At 35.9% G+C, this 18,037-nt stretch overlaps 1 protein-coding gene across 1 annotated transcript in view; it reads left to right on the forward strand.

Annotated features, from left to right (window-relative positions):
* SIK2 (salt inducible kinase 2) overlaps positions 1–18,037 on the forward strand; it is a 108,181-nt gene that overhangs the window by 62,953 nt on the left and 27,191 nt on the right. Inside the window, exon 4 of the mRNA XM_079101584.1 lies at positions 7,303–7,464. Within this exon, the coding sequence (XP_078957710.1) occupies positions 7,303–7,464 (162 nt within the window). The remainder of the gene's footprint in view (positions 1–7,302; positions 7,465–18,037) is intronic.

The following is an 18,037-nucleotide window of genomic DNA, read 5'->3' on the forward strand; positions in this document are numbered from 1 at the left end:
GATGGAAGAGACCAGGTAAACACAGAATCAATAGGGAGAGCTGTTTATTTTGAAGACCATTTAAGTATTAAATATAATTGAAAGGTCATAAAAAATGAGAACTGAAAAAGGGTAATATCTTTACCCTAGGGGGAGTTATGGGTGATTTGAAAGCAACTTCAGTGGGGTGTGAAACATAGAAACCATATCAAAGGGACTAACTGGTAGAAAAGGAAGTTAGGAAAGGAGGGTAGCCTGAGTCAGCCTCTCAGGTTAATAGCAACAGCAACAGTAATAATCATAATTGAAGCAATAGCTAAGGTTTTTTAGCACTTTTATATCTCAGGCACTATGCCAAGGCTTTGTTTTGTTTTTTGTTTGTTTGTTTGGGGTATCAGGGATTGAACTCAGGGGCACTTGACCACTGAGCCGCATCCCCAGTCCTATTTCATATTTTATTTAGAGACAGGGTCTCACTGAGTTGCTTAGCGCCGCGCTTTTGCTGAGGCTGGCTTTGAACTTGGGATCCTACTGCCTCAGCCTCCCAAGCAGCTGGGATTACAGGTGTGTACCACTGTGCCTGACTTTGTTTTTTTATTTGGACTTTTAAAATTTAATCTTTGCTTAACTGTGTGTGGTAGATTCCATTGTTACCCCCTTTGGGGGATTAGCAAAGGGAGGGTTCAGGAGGTTAAGTAATTTGCTCAAGATTCCATAGTTAGCAAGATTGACAGTTTGAAGGCACCATTCTATTATTATTATTAGCACCATTCTATTAAATATCAAATATATCTCCAATGCTGTAAAGGAGTGTTGAAGATTTCTGTGTTCTGTGAAATTTATAAATTTTTTTTATGAAGAAGTGGGGAAAATACAAGTATAAATTTATTTTCTCATATAAAATAAAACACAGAAAGGGTAAACCAAAAACTAATTTTAAAAAGTTACCTAAACAGCGAGGCATGGTGGCACACACCTGTAATCCCAGCAACTTGGAAGACTGAGGCAGGAGAATCTCGAGTTCAAAGCTAACTTCAGCAACTTAGCAAGGCCCTAAGCAACTCAGTGAGACCCTGTCTCTAAATAAAATACAAAATAGGGCTGGGGATGTGGTTCAGTGGTTGAGTGTCCCTGAGTTCAATCCCTCGTACCAAAAAAAAAAAATTGCCTAGATAGGGAAGGAACAGGGATGGTAGCAAAGCTTAGTGTAAATCTTATTATGGTTTTAATTTTGGCATCATGTTAAACATCTAGTGTTATTCAAAAAATAGGGTTAAAGAAGAGAGAGAAAAGAAATTTCTAATATTTGAAAGCAAACACACCCGTCTTATGTCACATTGGCAACACACCACACACAGGTAGGTCTTGTAACTCCATATTCTACAACAATATAATCTCAAGATTAAAAAAACTATAAAGAAATATTAGCTTTTAAATATTATCCAGTAATTTCATTGTTAGTAGTAATATTATTATCACTATTTTGAAACTGTTTTACATTTACTGTAGGATAAAACTAATAATTTGTGATAATATTAAGAACCAAGGTCTTGTAGTATAAGAAAAAGATATGTTTTCTTTTTTAAAAAATCAGGGCTGGGGAGATAGCTCAGTTGCCAAGCACAAGGCCGTGGGTTCAATCCCCAGCACCAAAAAAAAAAAAAAAAAAAAGGAAATCTAAGAAATGTTATTTTTTAGAATGTTAAAATTGAAATGGACATAAATAGCATGAGTTTATGAATCTTTTTGGAAAATATTTACCTCCTAGCTTTGCCCTGAAAAGGCTTAAGAGTAGTGCTGTCCCTGCAGTAATAAGCACCATGAGCTTATTCCCTGTGAGAAGAGCCAGACTTCTTAGAGAAATGACTGATCCAGGTTTGGGACAGGAAGTAGTCAAGATAAGAATGGGGTACTTTTATTATACCAGAGACAGCAAAGCTGACTATTTCTTTGTTAATGTTTAAAACAAAAAACAGGATGAGCACAGTGGTACACACCTATAATCCCTAAGGCAGGAGGACCACAAGTTCAAAGAAGCCTTAACAAGACCCTATCTCAAAATAAAAGATGAAAAGGGCTCGGGATGTAGCTCAGTGGTTAAGTGCCCCTGGGTTTAATCCCCAGCACCAAAAAAAACAAAAAACAAAAAAACAGTGTGAAGTGGTTTTTACTGGCCAAAGATGGGAAAATCTGAGTGTCAGAAATCATGACTACAGTTGATTCAAACAATTGAATATACAAAAATCTAGGTGTTCATTATGATACTTAAAAGAATTGTGAAAGAGAAAAAATTGCTAAATAATAAACAGACATACAAATCTTGATAGTCATCTAGTGTACTAGATCCTTACTCTGGAAGTTGGTACTTATTGAGAAAGAATTTAGCATTCATCCTTCCTAACCCATTCAGATTATAGTTCATGATAACTAACAACCCTAGTTGACAAGAGAAGAATTTCCCTACAGAAGAATTCCATGTAGTAATTGGGACCTGAATCCAAATGACAAAAATCACAATTTGTAATTCCTAGTGAAATCATTGATTCACATAATGGCCATCAATGAAACACTAAAACCGTTGGCACATTGGTTCTCAAAGTGTGGCCCCTGTGTCAACATCTTAAGCATTATCTGCATACTTCTAAAAAAGTAGCAAATTCTAGGACCCTTTCCAACACCTATTATATTAGAACCTCTAAGAATTGGTACCAGTAGTCTCTGGTTAACAGGCCCTCTAAAAGTCAGATGTAGTTTGAGAACCATCACATTAGGAGAAAGATTGATGGTAATCTTTAATTGAAGGATCAAGCTCTTACCCTCAGAACTCACTAATCAATCTTAACACTCAAGATCAGGAGAACCTAATAATACATTCTCTCCATAGATGCACTTGTGACATTCTTGCCACCTTCCAACAAAAATTAAACCTAAATCTATTCAATCCTTTATAATTGAATTCCAATTTATAGTAAATATAGGGAGGTTGAAAAGTAAAACAGTATAGTAAGGAAGCAGAGGACAAATCCATAATGTACAACAACCAACCTGGTGTTTTCAAGTCAGTGTCATGGGGAAAGGGAAAGTGGAGAGTAGGGAAATTTATTTAGAATAAGATGAGTGAATACAGAATGTACATCCTGTTTGGATCCTGATTCAAATAAGTCAACTGGGGAAATGTAAATTCAAACTGGGTACTAGATAATATTAAGGAATTGTCAATTTTGTGAGGTATGGTATTTTGGCTATGTGGAAAATGTCTTTTTTCTTTTAAGAGATACAAGTATTTAGGGTGAAACAAAATGATGTCAAGATTTGCTTTATGTCACTACGGCAAATAAAAAAAAGAATAATGAATCAAGTGGCAAAATGATCAGAACTTTAGAATCTGGGGGATTTGTTACATTATTTTCTCTATTTTTATGTATGTTGGAAGCTTTCATAATAAAAAGAAAATTTAGAAAGATAGCTGAAAATTGGAAACTTATTAGGATATATTTATTCCTTTGCTAACCTTTATCACATTGTATTATCTGTTCTTTTGTCTAGTATTTGTACTAGTATATGTACTAGTATTTCTTTTTCTTTTTCTTTTTTTTTTTTTGGTACTTGGGTTTGAACATGGGGATGCTTAACCACTGAGACACATCCCCAGTGCCCCCCCAACCCCTTTTTGAAACAGAGTCTCACTAAGTCACTTAGGGCCTTGCTAAGTTGCTGAGGCTGGCTTTGAACTTGCAATCCTCCTGCCTCAGCCTCCCAAGGGCCCAGCTTTTACAGGTATTTCTAAGACTATCATTATTGAGCTTAAATTGTCCAGTCTATTTCTGACCATGACTTTTATGAGATACAATAAAAATCAATCATCAGAGAGGCTGGGGATGTGGCTCAGTGGCAAAGTACTTACCTGCCATGCATGAGGCCCTGGGTTTGATCCACAGCAAGAAAAAACAGTTACCAAAAAAGCAAAACAGGACAAGGGAACATATGAAATATAACCAAATTCATTGACAGGAGTCAACAAATAAAAAGTTACATTTCATTTAAACAGAACAAATGTAAACATGGAAAAAAAAGAATTGATTTCAAAACCATCCATTCACCAAAAACAAATACATAAGTAATAACTATAGAGAATGGCTATTACACTTATGAGTTTGTTCTGTAATCATAATTAAATGAAGTTTTTAATGTGAAACATGAGATTTCTTCATGCATGGTAACTTGAAAACCTTAGGCATTAGCTTAAGTTGAATTGGTAACCACATTCCTCAAGGGAATGGTGTATACCTAAACATAATTGTGTTTGTGACCACAAGTTTGTGCTTGTTACTTCTATTAGTGATTTCTCAACAGATTCAGTACTTACAGATGCCTCAACTGCAGAAATAACAAAGAATGGGGAAGATAATAGATATAATGGAATACTTGCTGAGATTTTCACTTAAAGAATGAAAGTACCACCTCTTGAAATAGGTTGTCTCTTAATCTCCTTAATTTGGATGTTGTTATATTTCTTATACTGTTACATGTTTATTGATATTTGAATGACTTTTTTTGTTTCCCTGGTAATTTAATGTTAAGTACACTATGCCTTTGTTTGTTAGACAAGCTTGATGCCAAGCTTCAAAGTGTTTCTTCTCCTTTTCCTGTGGCCATGCCAATTTGGACTGATATTGTCAAAAAAACAATAACTATAGATTTCAGTATGCTTCCTGTGATTCATTTCTATGTCAGTAGTTTGGGATCTTTTTTCACAGATATCAACTTGTACCTGTTCACATTGAATCTGTAGGTTTCTCTGTGTTGCTGAAGTCTCAAAAATCTTTCCCACTAACCCATATTGACTCAGCATTTTCAATAGAAACTAATCAAGACATTCCCTCACAGAAGGCACATTGCATTCTTCTCAGTAGGTTGTTTGTGCAAGGGACCAACCTTTTATTATGTTTCTCCCAGATTATCCAGTGTGGAGGTGAGACTCTGGCTCACTCTCATGCATAGAAGGCACATTGTCCACTGGACAATTATTAAATGTCATCTCCATGATAACAGTATGAAAGGTTTAACTAAAAATTATACATATTCTAAAGTGATCCTCTCTTCTTCAGAATTATAGATGGCTACTATGCAGGTTCTATAACGGCAAGAGGAAGATGTTTTGAGCTAATCATCTCAGTTCTGGTACTAGCAGATATAGTAATATGTGGACTATAATGCATAGAACATTTAGAATGGTCAGGCTTGTAGTCATTTGTCATGGAGTGCTGCACATTTTTATAATACTGTTGATGGAAAAGTTTATGATGCCAACCATGATAGGACCTTAATCAGCTAAGGAGTAAGTACCCATGCTTTGTATAGGGCCTAGCATTACAGAGAATACAGAAGAGAATACCATGGTTCCTGTTCTCAGGAAGCTTAAAGATATCTTTTATTTTTTAAGCACAATGTGTTAGAGTTAGGACTGTGTGGTACATGTTGGAATATTTACAATAAATATATGAATAATAAGTGGTATGGAGTTCAGAGAAGAAAGATTACATCTATGTGAAGTAATGAGGGACTGCTTATGGGTAAGGTGACATTTGAATAAAGCTTTTTTTTTTTGTGGTGCTGGGAATTGAACCCAGGGCCTTGTGCATGCGAGGAAGGCACTCTACCAACTAAGCTATATCCCCACCCCTGAATAAAGCTTTAAAAGAATGATTAGGATTTCAACAAGTCTAGTAAAGACAGTTGAGGTAATAAAAGAATTTAATCAGAGGTTCTGGTTCCAGATTAAGAAATTCCCTCAGCAGTTGAACAAATTCAGCCAGATTACTTAATCCCCCATCATCATTCTTTTATCTAAGGTGAAAATTAGAATAATGACTGTCATAGAGGTTTTAGGAAGATTAAATTAAATGGTACAATATGAATCATTTGTAAACTATAGAGACTATACAGATATTAGTAAACTTTGTATTGAGAAGGACATGGGTCAAAGGCATGGAATTTAAAAACGAATAAACCATATACACTAAAGCAGAAAATGTGTTCAGGTAACTGAATACTGATTCACCAACATAATTCCCTACTTAGGAAATGTATCTTAAATAAAAATCTTTTAGAATTTATAATGATCTCTCTCCCTGTTTTAGTCAGCTTTTTCATTGCTGTGACCAAAAGACCTGACAAGAACAATTTTAGAGGAGGGAAAATTTATTTGGGGGCTCATGGTTTCATAGACAGCTGACTCCATTCTTCAGGGCTCTGGGTGAGGCAACACATCATGGGAAAAGAGTGTGGTGGAGGAAAGTGGCTCAAGACATGACCATCAGGAGGCAGAGAGAGAGCTCTCTTCCCCATGACAAAATATAAACCCCAAAGACACACTCCCAAGGACCCACCTCTTCCAGCCACACCCTATCTGCTTACACTTAATCTCTATGAAGGGATTAGGTTAAACCTTTATTAACCCAATCACTTCATCTCTGTATTTTTCTTTCATTGTCTCACACGTGAGCTTTTGGGGGGGATACCTCATATGGAAACTATAACACTCCCCCTCGAGATATTTCAGAGGGCTTTTAGATCTTCACATAAAAGTTCAATAAATTGCAATGTTTAATTCTATTGGAATTTATGTACATAGTATATGTAGAAGTAATTGTAAGGTAGATTGCTTTGAAAAAGATTATAACATTGCACAAAGATAGCTAATGTGTCTTATGAAATATATTTTTCTTGTATTCATGTCTCCAGTCATTTGTCATGGCTATCAGAACAGTTTCAGTTTGGAAAATAAGTCTGCATATACTTGAGTAGGTTAGAATTATCCCTTTGGATCAAATAGGGTGGGAATTATTTAAGTTGCTTGCAAGTACCACCATATTTCATGGTAGAGGAGATTTATAACAATTGTAGGAAAATAGCGTTTAAGGAAAGATGTCCCTTATCTGATGATGCCAGAGAATTCATTCATGTCCTTTGTCTTACATAAATTTTATTTTTTAAATGTAGGTAAGAGAAATAGCCTATACATTTTTCAACAAAAAGGAAATGCCCAGCCATAAAAATCATTTTGAATTGTTCTGTGATTATTGTGATACTTGCCATTATCTGATCTTGGGCTCTTACCATTTATCTGGACTTCATTGAAATATGATTAGAATTAACTTCTCCACAGGCCATAAACTTGAAAAACAGCATGTTGTTTGAATACCCATTTTTCGTTCATTTAAAAAACTTTTGGGGACAGGGGTGCAAAAAATATTCCTGAATGCTAATGCTTGGGCTATTTTATTTAGTTCAAATAATTCTAAATTCTCTCTTCTTTTACAGACTATCTTGCTAATCATGGCCGGTTAAATGAGTCTGAAGCCAGGCGAAAATTCTGGCAAATTCTGTCTGCTGTTGATTATTGTCATGGTCGGAAGATTGTGCACCGTGACCTCAAGGCTGAAAATCTCCTGCTGGATAACAACATGAATATCAAAATAGCAGGTAACTAGGACACAGCTGGCTATGAATGATCAGATGTGAGCCATCATGCTTGGTGTGCTGAAACAGCCTCTGCAGTGCAGCTTCAGGAGCATTTCTACCTGATGGCGTCAAGCTTTCTCAAAGGGTACTTTATTTGTTACCTTAGCCCTGTATGTAATTACAAGCAAGGAAAATAAGCTCATTATTAATATACATAACTGGCTGGGCTGTAGCTGGGGTCTGATCTGCATCCAGGTCCCTTGGGGGGCTCTGTCAGAGGAGGACATTTGCCTTAAGGGTGACAGTGATTGGAGGGATGGATAGGGCCAGAGAAGAGTGCAAGTTGCTGGCGCTCTCTATTCTGCTGTCAGCATTATGTCTAATAACCACAGTGAGGTTGTAGACAGAAAACACAACAAAAGTGATGGAAGTAGAATGAGAACTATTTGAAACACAAAGCCCTTGCCTTGTTCTGATCAAATAAGAGTTTTGATTAATAACAAGGAGACTGAGGTAGACTATTTTGCTTGTTGTCCTTTGTACTCTTTACAGTTGTTAAAGTTTTTATATTTTCTAGGTTTCTTTATTCACATGATCAAACTTTCATTTACTCAGTAAATATTTTATGTGTCAGTTACTGTGCTATGCTAAATACAATATATGTGGAAATCATTTCACAGACAATACATATATCAAAACATCACATTGTACATATTGAGTATATATAATTTTTATGTTAATTATACCTTAATAAAACTGAAAAAAAATACAGTACTATAGTTTTCATTAAAAAGATATGTACAGGGCTGGGGATATAGCTCAGTTGGTAGAGTGCTTGCCTCACATGCACAAGGCCCTGGGTTCAATCCCCAGCACCACAAAAAAAAAAAAAGTATGAAGAAGGAAGCTGAGATAGGAGGATCACAAGTTTGAAGCCAGCCTCTACAACTTAGTGAGACCCTATCTCAAAAAAAAAAAAAAAAAATGGGGATGAAACTCTATCATTGGATGGTAAAGCTCCACTAGATTGAATCCCTAGAAAAAAAAAAAAAAAAAAACCCACAAAAGTATACACAGAGCTGGAGATATAGCTCATTGGTACAGTACTTATGTAGCCCTAGCATTACACACACACACACACACACACACACACAGTGTGCTGAGGGATTACCTTACAAGTCAAGGGAAGCTTCACAAAGGAGGAAATATTTGAACTTAGGCTTGAAAGATGAGGTACAAGCTTGCCAGAAATTTAAACAGAAGCAGAATGTTGCAGGTAGGTAGATGGAGATTGGAACAGTGGGAACTTTAGTCCAGTGCTATTTAAATGTGAAATCTATAGACTTGGGAGAGTGATAGAGGAGCTAGGTATAGACCAGAATATAAAGGGTTTTGGATACCATGTAAAAGATTTTAACATTTATTCTATAAGTCATAGAAATCTAGCCTATTGAAAATTGCAAGTGCAGATGTGAGTAGAATTGGGATAACACAATTAGCTCTGCACATTAACAGTTATGTCCCTGGCAGCAGAGTTAGATGGACAGGAGCTGTAGGTAGGACTGCAAACAGAAGATTTACAAGGAATCCAGTGCACTAGTCCAACAAAGAGCATGCACATCTGAACAAAACAGCAGTAGTAGAGGTTGAAGGCATAGGAGAAAAGGAGAATTATTTTAGCTAGGGTTTGAAGAAAATAGGGGCATGGTTTAAATGCTTAGCATAGTTACAAGTGATGATGTTTTGTTCTAAACGGTTATAGAGGAGCAAGGAGACATCAGATGAGAGGAGCTGACCAAGCAATTATTAATTCACTAGTGAGGTTGGATACTCATAAGGAGAAAACACCTATCCTGGTTTGCTGCATTGTGGATCAAAGATAAGCTGAAAGCCTTTAATTGGTACATTGAACTGTTTATTTCTGTACCCTTCTCCAATAGTTTTTGTGTTGGGCATTTTGGAGAAGTAAATAATTATTACTCATTTTGTTTTAAATGCCAATGTTACATGTTACAGGGTATATAATGGGTTTTTTATACTGTATTCTGTTGTGTGGGTTTTTTTTTTTTTTCTTTTCCTTAATAGGATTATCTGAATAAGACAAAAGTGTTTTTGTTGATGTGTTACATTTAAAAACATATAAGCACATAAAGATTTGTGTTGATTTGTCGTTTTTTTTGTTGTTGTTGTGAAAATGCGATACACGGTAATAGATTGCTTCTATCATTTTGGGTTTTTTTGTTTTTGTTTTTGTTTTTGGAGGGGGGGTTACTGGGATTGAACCCAGGGGTGCTTTATCACTGATCTACCTCCACAGCCCTTTTTATTTTTTATTCTGTAACAGGGTCTTGCTGAATTGCTTAGGGCCTCGCTGAATTGCTTAGGGCCTCGCTAAATTGCTGAGGCTGACCTTGTGATACTCCTGCTTCAGCTTCCCCATTTGCTGGGATTACTGGCATGTGCCACCACACCTGGCTCTATAGTTTTTAAATGTCTGCTTATTTCTCTGTTTATGTGTTCCCCACATCATCTTTTGGCCTTTTCATGTGGTCTTATTTATTTCACCCTTTTTTGCCGATCTTCAGTAAAGCACTTCATTGGAATTTTTTGTTTACTTCTTTAAAGCGTCAGTTGCCCTAAAATTGTCTTTTTCAGAGAATGTAACTTTTTCTTTTTTTTAAAGTTCTACCTCTGTAGAAAGAAGGAAGAAAGAAACCCCTACTTCACCTTTACATTCCCTTATTACCAAAACCATTGCTCAGAGGAGTTCTGGGAGTCTTGTTAGGCAAGGAAAGGTTAAAGGTGAAAATATTAGGCGATAGGAATTACAAAGTGCTCTGTCATTAACATCTCAAAAGAAAATGTCAAAGTAGGACTAGAGAAACCTGTAAACACAAAATACAGAATATTGATTAAAGATTGTAACCAAGTTCTGCCTATTACTGTAATTCTGCCTGAAATACAGGTGGATCAGCACAGTATGTTTGTTATTATGTGATGTTTAGAGTTTTGTTGGTTTTTACTGTTTTTATTTTTGTTCTTTAATATCTACACTTGAGGGCCTTCTAATTATATAGAAGACAAGTAAAATGTCAGGTACCCAAAGTGTTCCCTTTGATTAAGACAGTATGACAGGGCTGGAAATGTAGCTCAGTGATAAAGTGCTTTCCTAGCATTCATGAAGCAAAAAAAAAAAAAAAAAATTATGTTTCAACTAGCATTTAATGGAGCCCCACAGTTTTCAGGTACTTTGCTATATACTTGTAGCTGTTGCCAGTTTTTAAGTGAGAACGCTGAAATACAAATAAATAACTTGCTAAGTTGACACAAATAATAAGCAGCAGGCCTATTAAAACTAGGTTTCTGTGGCCACAGTATTGTAGTTTCCTAGCATGTGTCAGTTCTTCCTCAATTAATAAGAACTAAACTTGGGGTTCTCTATATCTATACATTGGCTTCCATTCCTCACAAGTGGAGAGATGAACACAGTATGTCTAAAGGCTCAAATATATTCTTGCTTACATTTTTTTCTCTAGCATCCTCACCCTTAACCCCAAATTTTAGTAAATGTTTATTAAGCTTCAACTATGTTCCTGGGCTAAATCCTGGATATGCATCCATGTTATGACAAAAACAATAGCAACACCAACAAAAAACTTTTAACCCCACTCTTACTCCAAGGAATTAATTTAAAGAATCGAACTTTTAAGTAAATATAACATCAAATGATCATTGTTTTCAAGGCCATGAGACTAGGGGAAAGACTGAGTGGATGAATCAAGGAAATTATTAGCTAAGATTTGGTTAGCAAGAAGGTATTTGTGGGGTGGGGGAGGGACAGAGAGAGAGGGAGGAGGGATAGGGGTCAGTATCAAGGTGGCTATTCCAAGCATATGGAGCAGCTTGTGCAAAAGACAGGCCAGAGAAAACTCCAGAGTGTTTAGGGAAACTACAGATAGACCTTAGCTAGTGGAATGTACTAAGTGTCAGTAATAACGACAGGGAAAGAGTCCAGACAGGTAGGCAGGGCCAGATCAGGAAGGATTGCACGTATCGTTGAAAGTATACATGTGGCCTGGGGAGATAATTCAGTTGGTAGAGTGCTCGCCTCGCAAGCACAAGGCCCTGGGTTCGATCCCCAGCACCAAAAAAAAAAAAAAAAAGTGTAGATGTGTTTTTTTGTTTATTGTTTTATTTTATTTATTTTTTTAAAGATGTTGATGGACCTTTATTTTATTCATTTATTTATATGTGATGCTGAGAATCGAACCCAGTGCCTCACATATGCCACGCTAGCGCTCTACCACTGAGCCAGAACTCCAGCCCCAGATGTATTTTTTAAAGAATTTTCTCTATGATAATTATTTTTATCTGTAGGTATTAGGACATTTTGGGGGCCCTCTTTATCTTTTTTTTTTTTTTTTTTTTTTTTTTTTTTTTTTCCTCTTTTTTTTTCTTTTTTTTCTTTTTTTTTTTTTTCCTCTTTATCTTTAAGAACAATGTCTTCTGATCTCTGAGAAATCTTGACTTTTAAAGAAATTTTTTTTTTTTTAAAGCGGAAATTAGACAATTTTTTTCGATTCTGGGGATTGAACCCCGGGCTTTGCACATACTAGGCAAATACTCTACCACCAAGCTACATCTGCAGCCCCCAGTTTTTTTTTTTTTTTTTTTTTTTTTTTTGAGACAAGGTCTCACTAAATTACTGAGACTGGTCTTGAACTTGGCAATCTTCCTACCTGAGCCTTCCCAGTTACTGGGATTACTGACATGTGTTAACCCAACTGGCTTTGACTTTTAGAGAGATCTAACATGGGAAAGACTCCATGGAAAAAAATTGCAGGAACTAAAGTAAAATACATCATGAGCCATCCTGTATGTGAAATGGAAAAGAAGCACAAACCAGAACTAAATTAGAATTTGTGTCTGTGTTTATAAGACAGAAAATGAAATAGAAGTACCAAGAATGGTTAATTTTAATACATAAAAACATGACTTTGAGATCAGCTTCTAGTTTATGCTCCCTACAATGAGTAATGACTTCAGAACTGAAGATCCATGGTTCACCCACACCTGGGTGTGCTCATTTCCTCAGTCGTGAAGCCCTAGTAAAATATGAGCATTAAGATATTCAGAGTAAGAGACTGAATGCAACGCTTTCAGTGGTTTTAGTAATCACAGTGTTTCTTCTTGGCTATTTTGGCTTATGACTATTTATTAAGTGTTTAAATTAAAGAACATGTAGCTTTATTCTCAAACTTTCCTAATCTGAGTTTTCTTAATAAATAAATACTTGGGTAAAATATGTTAATTACTTGGAGGAAGTTTTCAAAAAATAATCACAATTCAAACAAGGTTTCATATAGAGTGCTGAGTTAGGTAACAGTACTGGTGCAGATTCTGGCTGTGCCACTTGTAGGTATGATCTTGGACTGATTAATCTCTCAGGTTTTCTTTAGAGATTAATTTGTTTTTCATGATTCTGTAGAGATGAGTGATTATTAAAGACAGGGAGGCCTACATGGTGTTAGGTAAGAGGATGGGCTCTAGAACCAGGCTACCTGGGTTTGAATCCTGGCACTGCCACTTATTGGCTTAATGGCCTTGGACATATTTCCTAACCTCTCCTAACCTCTCTCTACTTTATTTCCTTATCTATAAAGGGATTGAGACAAGTTCATATCTCATAGTGGTTATTACCTGAATATTTGTAGAGTATACTTTTAGAATAGGGCCTGGTACAAAGTATTTGTTAAGTGCCTGGTTAAGTATTTGTTAAGTAAATTGTTAATTAAAGCTCCTGGCACCTTGAAAACCCTCAATAAAAGATGGCTATTATTTGTATTCAATAAATAATTGATTTTATGTGAAAATAAAGCCTTTTAATTTTGATGACCATATAACCCCCTTCAACATTTTTCTTTTTAATTAACGAGCCTTAAATGGGCACCATAGCACATACCTGTAATCCCAATCACTCAGGAAGTCAAAGAATGAGAATTACAAGTTTGAGGCCAGCTTTAGCAACTTAGCAAGGTCCTAAGCAACTTAAATGAGACCTTGTCTCAAATAAAAAAAAAAATGTGGATGTGGCTCAGTGGTAAAGCACTCCTGGATTCAATCCCCAGTACATACATACATACATACATAAAATTAACCAGTCTTAAAGCCTCATACAAATTTCAAAGGAACAAAGATTTATCACCTATACTGAACGTTTTCTCTACTTGATACAAATTAATTTTTTCCTTTGAAAGAAATCTTAAATGTATTTGGTAATGTATGTTAGCGTTTTGTTTTGATTTGTTTTGTTTTGTTGAAACAAGGTCTTGCTAAGTTGCTGAGGGTCTCTCTCAGAGTTGCTGAGACTGGCCTCAAATTTGATATTCCTCCTGCCTCAGCCTCCTGAGTTTACAGGCGTGTGCCACCACTCCTGGCTAATTGGGTTGATTAATCTGACCTATGCATCACAAGTCATTTATCTTTAGCTCAAGAAGGATGCTTTCTTTCTAGTTTGATGTAGTAGCCTATCATTTCTGCCATTGTTTCTAATAACCTTCCTATCTACTAGATGATCTAAGAGTTCTGTGTATACAGTTCTGGTTTTGTGCAGTAAAACTACAAATGGGTGGAGGGTGGTGAAGACAGAATTGGGAAAATATTTATTGGGAGTCTTCCATTTGTTATCCCTTGCTTTGTAAAATGTAAAAAAGCCTTGGCGAGCAAGCACAGTGAGACTCGTGTCCCTCAGTCCTGCTTAATAGGAACAGCATATTAAGCCTGGAACATGGAGGAGAGCTCAAAGGTCTTGGCTGGTTTGGTTTCTCCCATCCCACCCTTAAGTCACTGAAGCTAAGGAAGATCACTTATTTTCTTCCTAACTCACTGAAACTCCCTGATAGGACAAATAAATGGCATACCAGTCATCTGATCACATACCATCTCAACTGTGATGAGTATTCCTTAGCTTTTCTGTCCATTGGGGAGAGTGACTGGTGTTCGGACCTGAACTGTGCAATTGACTTATTGGTGGGCAGTAAAGTATATACACATTGACATCAGTGTTGGCTGCTGGGTATTCAGTTTGTGCAGTGGGTCAGCTTTGTCCCGGTTGCTCTCCTGCCTTTCATTTGTCAGTTTTCATTGCCTCATAATTGTCTTCCTCACTCTATTATAATAATTACAAACAATGTGTAACTCTTCATCAAAGCTAGGTTGCTAAATTTACTGGTTATTTGAGAAACAAGGATAAATTTAACCCCAAAGCCATCTGCTGCTCTGTAGGAGGACTTTTTAAATTATAAATTAGACATTATGACATGCTGCTAGAGATTAAAAATTGCCTTGATTGTGTTGATTCCTAGAAGTTACTTACTTTTTCACAGGTTGAAGACAAGTTTTCAATGTTTCGTTTTTAATTCTCTTTTTTAAAAAATGACTTAGTTTACCTAACAGTTTCTCCTTAACTAAATAAAAATCCTGAAAGTATCTAGTAATTATAATCATTTTGCAACAGTAAACACTGACAAACTGTTAAAGGTTTTTGGTACCCTATTTACAACTTCTCCTATTCTATTCTCTGGCTCCTCTTAGTGCTCTAGGGACCAACAACATGAGCATCACTTTGGAGCTTATTAAGGCCCAACCCCAGGCCTACCTAATTAGAATCTGCATTTTAGCAATCCCCCAGGTGCTTTTTTAATGTTGAATCTATTCATTATTTCATTCCATCAATCTGAATTCTCTCCTGTGCTTGGTTCCATTAGACAATAATCACCAGAATCAGCTTATTTACTCCGTGCAAGACTCTGTGATTCCTAAAACATTGGCCCTTTGCTAATGCTGTTTGGGCACTGGTAATTTATGTAATTTAGTGATGACCGTAATAATGATTTTTGTTATCAGGAAGATAAAGGTCACTAAATCAACTTGGAAAATATAGAGCAGAAAACAGTAATAGCAGTTCTAGTACATGGTCAAATATATCCATGACCTGTTACTGGTTAGTCAGATTAGTGATAGTTACAGGACTCAACCTTTGAGGCCTAGTCGATTTCCATGAGAGCCAGTAACTGATCCGTGGTTAAGGACTCTAGCAAAGATCCTATCTCCTGTAAACATTCAGACCACACAGACACCAGATAAGAGATTATGGAAATATCAAATCTCAAAACCACTGTGAGAGTAAAACTTTGAAGTTCATGCCTTGGTGTCATGGGATGAAACATGTATCATCTTGGCACAGAAAGGACAAGATGTGGGCTGGGGTTGTGGCTCACTGATAGAGCACTTGCCTCATGTGTGAGACACTGGGTTCAATTCTCAGCACCACATATAAACAAACAAATAAAGGTCCATCAACAACTTTTAAAAAAAGGACAAGTTGTGTGTATTTAGCACATCATGCACTCCTCCAATTAATGTAGATTACTAAAATGAATGTAGATATATATTTCTGGCATTTAGTCTATAAACATTGTAATTATTCCCATTTGCTTGATAAGGATACTGTTAGTGTAACTTTATCATAATTATATCCCTGTGATAAATTAGAAAATCTCTCATCTTTGTTTAATGTAAAGGATTTTTCCTAACAGCTTTACCTCCAATATTAAATTGGATTAAGCTTCAGATTAGTGATATCCTTAGAACATCTGTGGTATAGTAAAAAAGAGCACTTGACCTGTATTTGAATACTGGCTAAGTCATTTCCAGCTGTCAATTTCTTGGGCACATCAAGAGCAGATCTAGGGCCTGGTCTTGGTTTACCATCCTTAGAGAAGTGGTTGCTTCAAGGAAGGGAAAATAAAAGATGAGCTTGGAAGATCTTCTGGTGCCATATGATAAGGAAGTGTTGAAAGTAAAATAAATTTTTTTAAAATGGAGGCTGTTCAAAGACACAGGATTTAACATGAATCAGCTCCTAATAGCCAAAGTTGGAACTATTTGAGCATCAAAATAATAACAATAGTATTGAATTATAAATTAAAAAAAGTATTCATGGCAGTATATAATATAGCAGGATAATAAATGAATAAATAAATAAGGGGGTAGAGACAACTCTTCCTTTGGAATTATAATTAATGAGGGGATAGATTTGTTAAATGAGCATGATTGAATCATTCCACAAGGTAAACATATCAGAACATCACATTGTATCCCATAAACATAATGTATACATCTATTATTTGTCAGTTGAAAGTAAAATTTTAAAAATAAATAGGAATAAAGGAAATGAAAGCTAATCATTAGAATGACAAGTGATTGTTGATGCAATCAAGATCTTCTAGCAAATGTTGACACTAATGGGTGAACATTCAGAGGGAAACAGGATATTCATATTCTCAATGTATCTTTTAAAAAATATGTACAATTACAAAAGTGAAGATAGTAACTTTACAGTAGGGAAACCCACCAGACACTACCTTAATGAAGTGGTCCACGTTAAAACTCAGCAGTAATTAGACATAATACCACATATTCCTTTATGTGCACTGAGGCAAACACATCACTTCTGTGATGTTCTTCCTGGAGAATTGTAGCCTTGATCTAATCATGAGAAGGCATCAGACACACCCCCATATGAAGGATAGACTACAAAATACACGACTAGTACTCTTCATCATGAGAAACAAGGAAATACTAAGAACTATTAAAATTAGAGAAAACTTAGGAGACATGACACTAAATGCATTGGGGAATACTGAACTGAAAAGGGACATCAGTGGAGAAAATGATGAAATAAAAATAAAGCCAGTAGTTTATTGATAGTATTAAATCAGTGTTACTTTCTTAGTTTTGATCATTATACTAGAGTTATATAAAATGTAAGTACTAAGGGAAGCTGGGTGAAGGGCATAGGGAATTCTCTCACTTGCTGAAATTCTGAAAATTTTAAAGTATTTCAAAATAAAAAGTTAAAGAAATTCAAAGTGGATGCAAAATTGCATGGCATATGTTTTATGACAGAAATAGCAAGTAAAATGTCTGAGGGACATGGTAGCCATAGGTTTAGGCATTAACTTGCAGATCTGAGACTTAAACCAGAAAGATGTTTCCTTCCCGGCAAAGCCAGTGCATCTGAGTCTGTCTTAGAGAAACACCTAGATAATTGTTTTCATAATACTTTCTAAAACCAGATGACATTGTGTGGTCTTCTATTTTTCTTTGTTATTGTATGATTCCTCTGTGTTTCTGCAGTGGCTCACACATCAGTGGCCTTCAAATTTTAATGAAGGAATGAATGAATTTGGTTAATATGATGAAATATGAATACAATCTGCTCTCCACATCTGTGGGCTCCACATGCTGGGAATTAGGCAACCACTGATGGAAACTACTCAGGGAGGGAAATGTTATGTTGTTTCTCAAAGGTACTATGTAGTTAGACCTGCAATAATTGCCTCTGTACTGAACCTATAAAGATTTTTTTTCTTGTCACTATACCCAATCAATACAATATAACAACTGTTTACATAGCATTTGCATTGTATTAGATGCTATAAGTAATCTAGAGATGAGTTAAAGTATATGTGTATGTTGTATACACATACTGTACCATTTTATATAAGGGATTTGAGCATCCGTTGATTTT

This window comes from Sciurus vulgaris (genome assembly GCF_902686455.1).
Source record: "Sciurus vulgaris genome assembly, chromosome: 11".
Lineage (NCBI taxonomy): Eukaryota > Metazoa > Chordata > Mammalia > Rodentia > Sciuridae > Sciurus > Sciurus vulgaris.